Source organism: Ovis aries, chromosome 11, assembly GCF_016772045.2.
Source record: "Ovis aries strain OAR_USU_Benz2616 breed Rambouillet chromosome 11, ARS-UI_Ramb_v3.0, whole genome shotgun sequence".
Lineage (NCBI taxonomy): Eukaryota > Metazoa > Chordata > Mammalia > Artiodactyla > Bovidae > Ovis > Ovis aries.
In genome coordinates, this window is record NC_056064.1 from 7,367,670 (window position 1) to 7,381,042 (window position 13,373).

General features: G+C 41.8%; 1 protein-coding gene across 5 annotated transcripts in view; it reads left to right on the forward strand.

Moving 5' to 3' along the window:
* DGKE (diacylglycerol kinase epsilon) overlaps nt 1-13,206 on the forward strand; it is a 29,973-nt gene extending 16,767 nt beyond the window's left edge. For 2 of the 5 annotated variants that reach the window (XM_042255244.2, XM_004012386.6), the window contains 5 exons: nt 1,808-1,921; nt 3,283-3,354; nt 7,055-7,182; nt 7,406-7,517; nt 7,893-13,206. In XM_042255244.2, the coding sequence (XP_042111178.1) occupies nt 1,808-1,921; nt 3,283-3,354; nt 7,055-7,182; nt 7,406-7,517; nt 7,893-8,072 (606 nt within the window). In that variant the 3' untranslated portion in view covers nt 8,073-13,206. Of the gene's footprint in view, nt 1-1,807; nt 1,962-3,282; nt 3,355-7,054; nt 7,183-7,405; nt 7,518-7,892 lie in introns of those variants that run through there. The other 3 variants (XM_012185147.5, XR_009595436.1, XM_042255245.2) reach the window with 3 other exon arrangements.
* Nucleotides 13,207-13,373: the final 167 nt, after the last annotated feature.

Genomic DNA, 13,373 nt, shown 5'->3' on the forward strand with positions numbered 1-13,373 from the left:
CTTATCTCTCCTTGCTATTCTTTGGAAATCTGCATTCAGATGGGTATATTTTTCCTTTTCTCCCTTGCCTTCCACTTCTCTTATTTTTGCAGCTATTTGCAAGGTCTCCTCAGAGGAGATAAAAATGCCATTTTACCTTTTTGCATTTCTTCTTCTTGGGATAGTTTTGATCACCGACTCCTGTACAATGTTGCGAACCTCCATCCATAGTTCTTCAGGCACTCTTTCTATACTCAGCCATAAAAAGGAATTATATTGGGTCATTTATAGAGATGTGAATGGCCCTAGAGTCTGTCATACATAGTGAAGTAAGTCAGAGAAAAATACTGTATATTAATGCATGTATGTGGAATCTAGAAAAATGGTACTGATGAACCTGCAGAACCTGCAGAACCTTGCAAGTCAGGAGCAGAGACACAGACATAGAGAATGGACTTGGGGACACAAGAAGGAGAGGAAGGGGTGGGGTGAATCAAGAGACTAGCATTGACATACAGACACACTGCTGCTGCTGCTAAGTCACCTTAGTCGGGTCCGACTCTGTGCGACCCCGTAGACGGCAGCCCACCAGGCTCCGCCGTCCCTGGGACTCTCCAGGCAAGAATACTGCAGTGGGTTGCCATTTCCTTCGCCAGTGCGTGAAAGTGAAGTTGCTCAGTCGTGTCCGACTCTTAGCGACCCCGTGGACTGCAGCCCACCAGGCTTCTCCGTCCGTGGGATTTTCCAGGCAAGAGCACTGGAGTGGGGCACCATCGCCAGCTGGTGGGAAGCTTCTGCATAACACAGGGAGCTCAGTTTGGTGCTCTGTGGTGACCTAGACGGGTGGGGTGGGGGAGTGGCCACGGGGAGAGATGTCCGAGAGCGAAGGGACATGTGTATACATATAGCTGATTCTCTTGGTTGTACAGCGGAAACTAAGGTAACATTGTAAAGCAGCTAAACTCCAATTTAAAATTAATAATATATAAAAACAAGACAGAAAAAAATAAAAAGAAAAAATACTGGGGATAATGTGAAAATAGGTAAGAAACCTGCACTATGACAAAACAAAGGGAATCTTAGGAGGAGGACTACATACTTCCTCACCATAACGCAGCACCTTCCTCACTGTGACTCAGCATTTCCAGACCATGACTCAGCACTTTCCCTGTTCAGAGACGATTTAGAAGTAGTATTGATCGAGACTTGGCAACTGATTGCTATTAGGGGAAGCGGGAAAAAAAACTTTACTACGAGATTTCTAGTTTTTGTGACAGGATGTGTGAAAATGACATTAACCAAAATAAGAAAAATAGGGTTTCAGGTGTGAATAGGAAGAAAATTCATTAATATTCAGGGCATGTCAACCTTTAGTCTGTGACCCACTGAACAAGAAGTCAGAAATGCAGTCTATTGCTCAGGGGGAAGACCAAGTGCAGCTCGGTTGAGGAACCCCGGCTGGATTGGGAAGTAAGATAAACTGAGCAGGCACCAATAGCCTAATGGAGACTGGAAAATTGAGAACCTGAGAAGTACTGGAAGTAACAAGCAAATATAATGAGAACACAGGATTGGAAAGCCTGGGTGTAGAGTAGAACTGTTTAGATGTAGCATATTAACCAGAAATGGAAAGTGAAATTTTGTCTTAAAGAATCAGCCTTTAAACTGAAGCTTTATCTCTGGAAACATCACTGGATAGCATAAAATAGCTTATGTAAAAAGTAAGTGACTCAGTTTTCATAAAGAACATAAAGACTAAGGTTTATACGTTGATTAAGTGACACAGGCAGGGATGGAAGCATAATCTGCTGCTTACCCTTTTCCACAGGAATTCACAATGAACAACTATTTTTCTGTTGGACCTGACGCTCTCATGGCCCTCAATTTTCACGCGCACCGTGAGAAGGCCCCATCTCTGTTTTCTAGCAGAATTCTTAATAAGGTGTGTTGGATAAAATAGCATTTCCTGCTTATCACCTAAGGTACAGTAAAAATCAATAGTTCAATTATACCTAGCACTCTTTCAACTCGATTGAGATAGAACTAACTTACGGAAACATTTGCCTGCTCCATTTTGTGTAAGACTGTCAAATTCGATCCTTAAATGTATTTTATTGAAGTATTCTATAACCATGACAAAATTTTTTAACTGAGAGTTGCAGTGTTTTAGGGCATCTTTTGCTTAGATGCCTACTAAATGGAATATATGATAGCTTATCTTAAATGGCAACTAGAATTGGAAGTAAATTTAGGCAAGATGAATTTCTGATGAAGTCATTAGTGGAAAAATAGATTGAATAGGCCTGAAAAGACTCTAAAAGGCAAATGAGGTAAGAAGAGGAGCAGTTTGTTTACACAGTTTTAACGGAGATCGTCTCTGGTTTCTAGTACAATTGATTCCTTTGGTGGAACATTTGTCTTGGAATTTTTTTTAATGACTTTTGGTGATTGAGCAATAGGATGTGACAGAGAAATGCTGGTTCTGTTTTACAATTATCTGCTGTTCCTGGTTCTGTTTTACAAATATTTGAAATTTACAAATAGCTCCCTTTTATTAATATAGTTACCAACACAATAGTGTTGCTGGTTATACAGTATGGTAATTAGCATCTCAATGCTTCCATCAACGTTTCTATATTCAAAAGTGATTATCAAATGTTTGCTAGATTTGCCTGTATTACTTCCATTAAGTAATGTTAAGTACTAGGAAAAGGTGAAGTTTTCTTCATAAGGTGTAGCTTTTTGGATAAACTGGGAGAAAACACCATTTAAGCACAAACCACCTAATCCTGCTGCTGCTGCTGCTGCTGCTAAGTCGCTTCAGTCGTGTCCGACTCTGTGTGACCCCATAGACGGCAGCCCACCAGGCTCCCCCGTTCTTGGGATTCTCCAGGCAAGAGCACTGGAGTGGGTTGCCATTTCCTCTTCCAGTGCATGAAGGTGAAAAGAGAAAGGCAAGTCGCTCAGTCGTGTCTGACTCTTAGTGACCCCATGGACTGCAGCCTACCAGGCTCCTCCGTCCATGGGATTTTCCAGGCAAGAGTACTGGAGTGGGGTGCCATTGCCCTCTCTGACCTAATGCTACATTCCCCTAAGGAAATGGGCTGAACTGTAGTAATAATGGCGCCTTCTCCCATCAGTCTGCAGGTAGTAATAATGGCGTCTTCTCCCATCAGTCTGCAGTCCACTCTGTGGATACACGACTCAGTCGTCACATCAGGGAGCTTTGGTTCAGTGTCTTTTTTCAGCTTACAGGGCTGGTTAGATTGCTTTAATATCATATTTTCTGTCCCTTTCTCATAGGCTGTTTACTTATTTTATGGAACCAAAGATTGTTTAGTGCAAGAATGTAAAGATTTGAATAAAAAAGTTGAGGTAAGCTTTTAAACTTTTAGGTGGTCTCTGGACTATTAACTTTTTTTAAACAAAAATGCTGAGTTTTCTATTAACATATTTCGATAACACATATGGAGTATTTATTGTGTACCAGACACTTCTAAGTGCTTTATACACACTAAATTTTCCCACTAAATTTTCACCACAGCCTGTAAGGCAGATACTACTATATTCCTGTCACTCATGAAGCTGTTTGAAATTAAATAACTTGCCCAGGTTCACAGAGTGCCCAGGGATACAGGTAACCAGCATTTAAACCCAGGTTTATGCAACTCCAGAGTCTGTGTAACTCTTAAACTGAGCAGCGTCTGTTCATGCGTGATGACCAGTGTGAAGCTCTGTGACAACAGTGCCTGAGCCATGGACTCTCAGAGGAAGATGAAGCCCAAAGTTTAATTCCTGTTATGGTTGTGATGTATCTCTGTTATGTGCCGTGCAGCATGGCCAAAAAAGAGTAAGGAAAGAGCCCAACAATAAACAGCTTAGAGAAAGAGTGGAAAATGAGCAGAGAGGGAGGAGCCTGACTGCACACTCAGCGGGGAAAGCTGCTGCAGTTAGACAGACTCTGAGCTCGCAGCACAGGTGGAAGGGTGAGGCTGGCCGTGAAGAATGTTCCCTCCCGCTCTACCCTATTTCCTTTTTCCTAACTTTGATTACTTGGGCAGAGTGAAGCGTATGACGTAGCACATATTTTTGTCTAATCATCTGTTTATACAAAAATCACCTGTGATACCACCCATTAAATGCCAGGCACAGTTTTAGGTACTAGACTTACAGTGACAGATCTCTCCCTGTCACTAAGTTTGCAGTCTGGAGAGAAGAAAGACATTTAAACCACACTGTACTATGGCATAAGAAGTAATATAAGGAAAATACGAAGTCTTACAGGAATTACATACACAGAAGAACTGTACAAAAAAGATCTTCACGACCCAGATAACCACAATGGTGTGATCACTCATCTAGAGCCAGACATCCTGGAATGTGAAGTCAGGTGGGCCTTACAATACGAACAAAATTAGTGGAGGTGATGGAATTCCGGTGGAACTTTTTCAAATCCTGAAAGATGATGCTGTGAAAGTGCTGCACTCAGTATGCCAGCAAATTTGGAAAACTCAGCAGTGGCCACAGGACTAGAAAAGGTCAGTTTTCATTCCAATCCCAAAGAAGGGCAATGCCAAAGAATGCTCAGACTACCACATAATTGTATTCATCTCACATGCTAGCAAAGTAACGCTCAACATTCTCCAAGCCAGGCTTCAACAGTTCATGAACCGTGAACTTCCAGATGTTCAGGCTGGATTTAGAAAAGGCAGAAGAAGCAGAGATCAAATTGCCAGCATCCATTGGATCATAGAAAAAGCAAGAGAGTTCCAGGAAAACATCTACTTCTGCTTTATTGACTATGCCAAAGCCTTTAACTGTGTGGATCACAACAAATTGTGGAAAATTCTTCAAGAGATGGGTACACCAGACCACCTTACCTGCCTCCTGAGAAACAGGTATGCAGGTCAAGAAGCAACAATTAGAACTGGACATGGAACAACAGACTGATTCCAAATCGGGAAAGGAGTACGTCAAGGCTGTATATTGTCACCCTGCTTATTTACCTTATATGCAGAGTACATGATGCAAAATGCCAAACTGGATGAAGCACAAGCTGGAATCAAGATTGCCAGGAGAAATGTCAATCACCTCAGACACGCAGATGACACCCCGCTTATGGCAGAACGTGAAGAACTAAAGAGCCTCTTGATAAAAGTGAAGGAGGAGAGTGAAAAAGTTGGCTTAAAACTCAACATTCAGAAAACTAAGATTATGGCATCCTGTTCCATCACTTCATGGCAGATAGATGGAGAAACAGTGGAAACAGAGACTTTATTTTTGGGGGGGCTCTAAAATCACTGCAGATGGTGACCGCAGCCATGAAATTAAAAGACGCTTGCTTCTTGGAAGAAAAGCAATGACCAACCTAGACCGCATACTAAAAAGCAGAGACATTAACTTTGCCAACAAAGGTCCGTCTAGTCAAAGCTATGGTTTTTCCAGTAGTCATGTATGGATGTTGGACTATAAAGAAAGCTGAGCACTGAAGAATTGATGCTTTTGAACTGTGGTGTTGGAGAAGACTCTTGAAAGTCCCTTGGACAGCAAGGAGATCCAACCAGTTCATCCTAAAGGAAATCAATCCTGAATATTTATTGGAAGGGCTGATGCTGAAGCTGAAACTCCAATACTTTGGCCACTTGATGCGAAGAACTGACTCATTGGAAAAGACCCTGATGCTGGGAAAGATTGAGGGCAGGAGAAGGGGACAACAGAAGATGAGATGGTTGGATGGCATCACTGACGCATTGGACTTGCATTTGATCAAGCTCTGGGAGTTGGTGATGGACAAGGAAGCCTGGCGTGGTGCAGTCCATGGGCTTGCAAAGAGTTGAACATGACAGCGACTGAACTGAACTGTACATAACCCACAGACTGGAAACTGTCTAGGAAAAGTGACTGATGAGGAAGTCTTTCTGGAAGAAGTTAACAGACTGTAATCTGCAAATTAAAACTTAGCTAAATAAAGGAGATAAACATTATTCTGGGCTAAGAACAACATGGGCAAAGGCCCAGAGGCAGGAGAGAACATAGCATATTTGAGTGTGTTCAGGCTGGAGTGTAGCCTGCAGGAGAGACAGTGGCGAGAGCTGATGCTGGAGAACCAGGCAGACACCAAGGTCACAGAGAAACTGGTGACTCGTTAAGGCACTTGGAGTTCATCGTGAACACTGAGTCCAGCCATTGAAGGGACGTAATCGGGATAAGTGTCAGTCTAACCAGCCTTTGAGAGGTGAGTAAGAGGCGAGCAGAGCTAGAGAAACTGTGGCTGCTGGACGAGGGTGCGGTCAGGAAAGACGGCGAGGGGGAGACTTAGAAGTAGCATCGATGGTTTTTAGTGCTTAATTGGTATGGAAGGTGAAGAGACAGAGGTCAAAGATAATTTCCAGGTTTCTAGTTAGGGGGGTGAGGACAGCTGGTGCTAACCTTTCCTGGGAAAGTAGATGGCAGAGAAGATGCTTAACTCAGCTTTGGGCATGAGAGTTTTAGGAGCCATAGTCAATAGGAAATGTTTTGTGGGCAGTTGGATATACAGATCTAGCCCAGTTCACTTTCCTGCACCAACAACTTTCCTGCTATCAGCACAGAGATGGCAATTAGCAAGACAGAAGTGGCTCAGATTTCAATCCAGAGTGTGTAGAGAAGAGAAGGGAGCCCAGGACATGGTACATAGCTGTGTGAAATGCCTTCGATGTGAGGCTGGGAGTGGAGCTCTCAGAAGTGGCAGAGGGACGCCCGGAGAAGTAGTCTGGTTCCCAGAAAGCAAAGGAAGAGAGTATTTCAGGGAAAGAGGAAGGGGTTGGCAGTGTGAGATGCTGCTAAAACAGCAAGTTAGATAAAGCCTGAAAAAATAATGGGATGTAAGAAAAAGGATGTCTTTGATTTTTAAAAAATTCAGTTATGATTAATTAATTGCAACAAACATTGAACAAATGAGAAAGGCTAGGTTACCTGGGTAGGAAGCAGTCTTCCTGCCAGCTCTCACATGTATGTGAAAGTGGATAGGACTCTGAGTGGCTGTGTCTGAGAGTAGTGTGCCCTAAAGTAACTTACTCCTTGTACTTCTTTAAAGCTAGAGCTGGACGGTGAGCGAGTAGAACTGCCGAATCTGGAAGGCATCATCGTTCTGAATATCGGCTACTGGGGTGGCGGCTGCAGACTGTGGGAAGGGATGGGGGACGAGACTTACCCTCTAGCCAGGTATGCACACTTGCAAGCGGTTTCTCATGTCACTGGTTTCTTTAAAGCAGTCTGTTCTTTGTAGACTTTTCACATTTTTACCCCAGATTTTCCTCTTGTATACCTCATTAATATCAATAGTTAATAAGTTGATGGTCCACCTATGCTGAAAAGTAATTGTCCTATTGTGGCTGGTTTTATTTCACCGCATCGCATAATCCATGTTTCCTTTGTCCAATTTTAGGCATGATGATGGTTTATTGGAAGTCGTCGGAGTATATGGGTCTTTCCACTGTGCTCAGATTCAAGTGAAACTGGCGAATCCTTTTCGAATAGGACAAGCACATACAGTGCGAGTAGGTGAAATATTGCTAAAATGGACTCATCTGTCCCATTTCTAAGCCATTGAGGTTTAGAAGATAATATACTATAGCCTTCCCTAAACCAACATGTGGTTTACAACCCATGCGATCAGTCATCCTCTACCCAGGCTGAATAGGATGGGGAAAGACGGGAAATATGGCCCTCGGTCCAGTTGAAGAAGTGAAGTGTTCAGTGAAAAAGAATCCCTTAAATAATTGAAGAATAAAATATATTCAGATTAATTTTCTAAGAGTGCATTGCTAAGAAATGTCCCTAAGAAGGGTTAAGGGACTCGAGATCTTATTAAGGAAGATTTTTCTGAGCTTTCTGGGGACTAACTCTCTTCTCATTTGTACCCGTAATTCTAGCTGATCTTGAAGTGCTCAATGATGCCAATGCAGGTCGATGGGGAGCCGTGGGCCCAGGGGCCCTGCACCGTCACCATAACCCACAAGACACACGCACTGATGCTGTATTTCTCTGGAGAGCAAACGGATGACGACGTCTCTAGTGCTTCAGATCAAGAGGATACAAAGGAGACTGAGTAGATGGAGGAGGACGTGAGGACTTGGTGTAGAATCCTCGCAGACAAGTAGATACCCATTCATCCAAGAAAGAACTGTCAACTGGCTTAGTCTTCATTTCATCAGTAGTAGAGTGGGTATACATCTATGTACATAACATTCCAAAAACAGCCAGACCTCCGGGTGTTCATAAACGCCTGGCCTTTTTGCGGCAAACACTTAGACCGTCCAGCACGAGCAAAGTCAGAACGCTCCACGAAGGCTCCGTGTCTGTGGGTAGGCTCGCTGACGTACCGTCCAGCACGAGCAAAGTTCCAGAATGCTCCACGAAGGCTCCGTGTCTGCGGGTAGGCTTGCTGACGTGCGCACTCCCTCCTGGTCCTTATTCTTGAGCCACACAGTGGGTTGGACACGTATACCCAGCAAGGTGTGGGTGGAAAATCATTGCCATTTTAATGTGGAATGTGATGACACTGTAAATTTAAAAATGACTTGCTGTTTTGAAAGGAGATGGTTGGTGTTACACCAGCATGGTTCATGCTGGGCAGCCTCCTATAGCACGCCTCTTAAGACTTCTTGCAGCCCAGCACCAAGTGAACACATAAATATCTATTTCCAGGAAACCCTAAAAGGAGAAATGTAAAAGGAAGGCAACACTCGGATTTTTTGTTTTAAATTTTGTTTTAAGGACACTTTCAGTCTCCTACTGTTGTTTGGTTAACTCTGTTAATGACCGAGTTGAGCTAAAATCGGCCATCTTGTTATACTCCAGAATAGCCGAAAGGGGACCACCTAGGCGAGTTGTAAAAGTCAACATTCAGAGCACTTTGCATTGAAAGTTACAAGTTTCAGGACTTTGCTGGCATTCTAGTGGTTAAGACTCCATGCTTCCACTGCGGAGGGTATGGGGTTCAACCCCAGGTCAGGGAACTAAGCTCTTGCAGAGTGGCAGTCAAAAAAAAAGTTACGAGTTTCAAATCGGACTGTTCACCAACTTCTCTTTTGGTTAAAAGACAGTGTCAACAATTCAAAAAAAATTTACCAGTCAGGCTAATTGCTCAGAACAAGTTCGGTATTGATTGATACATTTTAAAAATCTGGTGGTCTTACAGTAACAGGAGTATATCCAAAGTACTTAACAGAATTTCCCATGGGGAAATGGATATAGAATCCTCCACTAAAATGTTTATATCATATTTATTTTAAAATGAGAGGTATATTTTTTTAACTTATTTATTTTCTTCACCGTGGTATACCTGTGTTTAGTGTTTACAATATGTTGCTTTATTTAATAAGTTAAGTTGATAATAAATTCTGCTAGTCACAGATAGAAATGTAGCCTAAGTAATAATTAAAACCCATACTTCTTCTGATAGATATATTATCTGGATACTCTCATTCTTCAGAAATATTCCTAGGGTGCTCCTCAGCTGCTCCCCAACCTGCTCCCTCAGGTTCCACAGCAAGGCCGCCCCAGGGGGCCCCCAGCCTGGTTATTTTTAGGACAGATGGCCCATTTGTGGATTTGGTGGTCTTTTATGCCATTAATCTGTGAAGAACTAGAATGTATCTTCCACCAAACACCATTAGCTCCCCTGAAAGATCTGTGAATGCATCTGTCGTCTATTACGAGTTGCCAGAAACTTAAATTTCAGTCACCTTCAGGCCCAGGCCATGTTTTGAAGGAACAACTAAGAAATGTATACAATAGTGGTCAGTTACATTAGAATGCTTTTATTCTGCTTAAATTAATCTCTTCCAGATCTCAATGTGAGCAGCTAAATTCTAATATTGTAAGGTTCTGTGAGAAGATCTGTTTTCACCTACTCACACGCCATTCACAGAAGTTGCCTGTGGTGGTGGTTGGCAGAGTCTGCGGATTTTCCTTCATGGGCTGATCACGTTTTCAGTATAACGAGCTTCATTCATAATTTGTGGTCAAAATTGTTACCGATACCACATTTTACAAATACACTGTTAGATTCACTTTGCTTTAGGCCGTATTTTATCTATAATTCATAGTCTAATTATGGAGTAAGCAAAGTAAATAGTTAATAGGGGTATCAGAATTAAAATAATCAAAATAACTATTTAGTTTTTTTTTATTTTTAAACCTGTATTCTAGCTATAATATTACATTGGATTTAGAACAGTCTTATAAAACAAACTGGTCTTTCATTTTCATAATCCACTGAAGTTTGACCTTCATGAAGTTTATTTGCAAACCTCACTCACTCATTCAGACCTAATGTTTTTAGGAAAGCCACTTCAGGATTCAGGTCATAAACCATATTTTGGAAAAACTCTCTGACTTTTCAGGCACGTTTGCCCAGCATTTCAAATAAATGTGGAGGCATGCACCTTGGTTTCAGTAAATACAATTTATAAGACTCATGCTTGCAAGTTATATATTAGGGTAGCAGTTGTTGACATTACCAGAGAGTCCACACTTTACAAAACCTGATCTGCCATAAAATTTTTCCGTTCCATTTTAAACTATTCTGATTTTAAAATAGTGACTTCTTCTAAATTCTCAGGAAGAAATATGTGGAGCAGAGCTTGTATTCATGTCTGTTTTCAGACTTCTCCTTTCATTCTAATACAGTTCCTAGCCCCCTGCAGTCTTAGTAGGTTAGACACTGAATCCCTGGCAGCCTCTTAGGGATCCCATAAGTAGATGATGAGAATTTTCAGTGCGCTTTTTTGTTTAATGGAAATCAAACTGACTTGTGTTGTACACGTTGTCTGATGGTAAGATTACATGATCTTAAAGGGGTTTTAGGTGTTCTGCAACTGTTAGCTGTGAACCCTTATTGTAGCTAACATTTATAAAATTTTATAGTCAAAATTACTTATTTTTTTTTAGGATGTGTCAAAAACGTGTAGTATTTGCTTTTTGAAATATGTTTGCCTACCTAGAGCTGGACAATATACTGTGACTCAGAAATTGTAAACAGTCCTTTTTGCTGTAAAAATGACTACTACCAGCATGTCAAAAGAAAAGTGGTGTGCATTTGTAATATAAAGTAAAATTGTACTTAATGTATACTATGGAATTTTAAATTTGCACTGACCAAAAAATTTAAAGATGATATTAATTTACAGATACATGTGGATCCGAATACGTAATTTGTACTTGTTCAGCCGAAAAGGTCAATAGAACGGGTGATAATTTTATGTGGTTTTCCCTCAAGCTGATAATACTGAAACAAGAACCAGCACTTTATATTCAGACTTTTAAAAAAAAATTCTACCTAATTTGGGATAGGAACGTAGGTAGAGGTAGATTTATTTAAAATTTCTAGAAATTTAAAAAGAAAAAATAGTGCTGTTACTCTATCTCAATCTGAATGAAGGTCTGTCCTCAGCAACAAGACAGAAGAGGGTGTGGGGTTTTGCCTTTTAAAAGTATATCCCTGGCTTTCTCAGATTTTCCGATGGAGGCTCATCTCCTGTTTCTCAGAATACGCTCTGCAGGCTGTCTATAGTATCAGAATCAGCGTGGGAGCTGGCTGACAGTGTGGCTGCCTGAGCCCGGGAACCAGCCCTTGACTTAAGGAAGCGGGGTATCTGGAGATACGGGACGTCTGCTCCTCTGGTGCTTCTGATCAACTGACACGTTAAAGTTACTCATCTCTACCTCCTGTGTCCACCCGGGGCTTTTGCCCGATAGATACCATGCCGAACATTTGAATTAATTAGATACTCTTAAATTGTTTTTCCTAAAGGAACTCTGAAAAACTTGTCATATCCTACCCAAATTGATAAGCTGTATTACATAAAAGTTGGTAGCCCCAGGTTTTCCTGTAGAGCTGTGTGGGTTTGGGGCTGTGATCCGTGGAGTCTTGGAGGACAGGCGGTGCTTCAGGGCTGGTGGAATGGACCTCTGGAGAGCCCCTGCTTTCTCCCCATGCTGGGCTGCTGCTTCAGATCAGATTTCAGTAGACAAAGCACTTCGTTTTTTCCAAAACAAAAATTCCACTATTTTCTTTCAAAGAGTTTGGAAGCCATTATAATGACTCTGTCAGCTGGTTAATTTTCTACTGATTTTTACATTAAAAAGAGTATTTTGGATGTCTCGGTTGCTGCTTGGAATATGGCCACTTGGCTACTTCTCACATTTTGAAGGCATTTTGTTGAATAGTAAAGCACTGATTTAGCCTATACTTCTGATTTTAGTAAAGTATAGAAATGGTCGTGTATTTAATTCATTTTAGTTTTGTAAATACACATTTACCCTCATGGCCCCGAAAGTGCAGTCAGTGCATGAGGTTCACAGGTTTCAAAGAGGAATATTCTAAGGTTCTGGAGAAAGAATAAAAAAAGTCACCCTCTAATATGGACGTTCACTAAACTAAATGATTGAGGTTAGTCATCTACAGAAATGTCTGCAGAAAATGTCACCTAAAGGCTATAAATTTACATGTACTGCTGATGGTAGACCTGGGACACTTCCTCAGTCTCTGCAAACGTCCCCCAGGCCACTTCACCGCTAAAGGGAAATGTCAAGGCAGAATGTGCTTTACAAAGTAAACTGCAGGAAGTCGCCATCTCGTGGTGCTTTGTGATGACTCACCCGAAACGTGGGGAGCTGGCAAGTTAGGTTGCTTTCCTTGTTGCTCTAACGTTATCCAGGCAAGGGGACTTCCTGATCAGATGAGCCTGGGCTATTGAGCAAACTCCTACAGTAAGGGAGTAGGAGTCTACACCTTGTCACTTTGTCTACACCTGGGTGACGATGGCTCATGAGAACACTTGTTCTTAGTACTCCCGTTCTGGGCTCCGCCAGCACTCTCTCTCTCCAATTTGATCAACCAGAATGAGCCCAACAGATAAACTCTGAGTTTAATCCTGTTTTATGCAAGTTTAGAGCAGCCAGATCCGTGGCCCTGATTACTTGCAGGTGAACTGACGGAACTGGCTCTTGGGAACCCACAGTGTCAAGGATGAGCAGCTCGAGCAGCCAGCTGGTCCTGTGCACTTTCTACCCCCTTGGCCTCCGTACTGTGTCCCTATCACGAACGACCCTGTGTTAATTGCTTTCGTTGAGTCTATAATGTGGTCAATGCTTGACAGAAAAACATGAATTAAAGCATCTGATGTTGAAGATGTTTGCTTGTTTTTTTAATAAAATGTAAAGCACAGCATTTGAAAAGTATCACTCTGTCTTGTTTTTTTGATACAACAATGAGAAAAAAACAAGTTTGAGTTAGTTTCACAGAAGATGGCACTTGTACAGCAGGACAGAGGTTACAGTGTGTGACAAGCCTGGGGTCAGATCCACCTGAATGGATAAAAAGATACATACTTAAGGACTAACTCAGG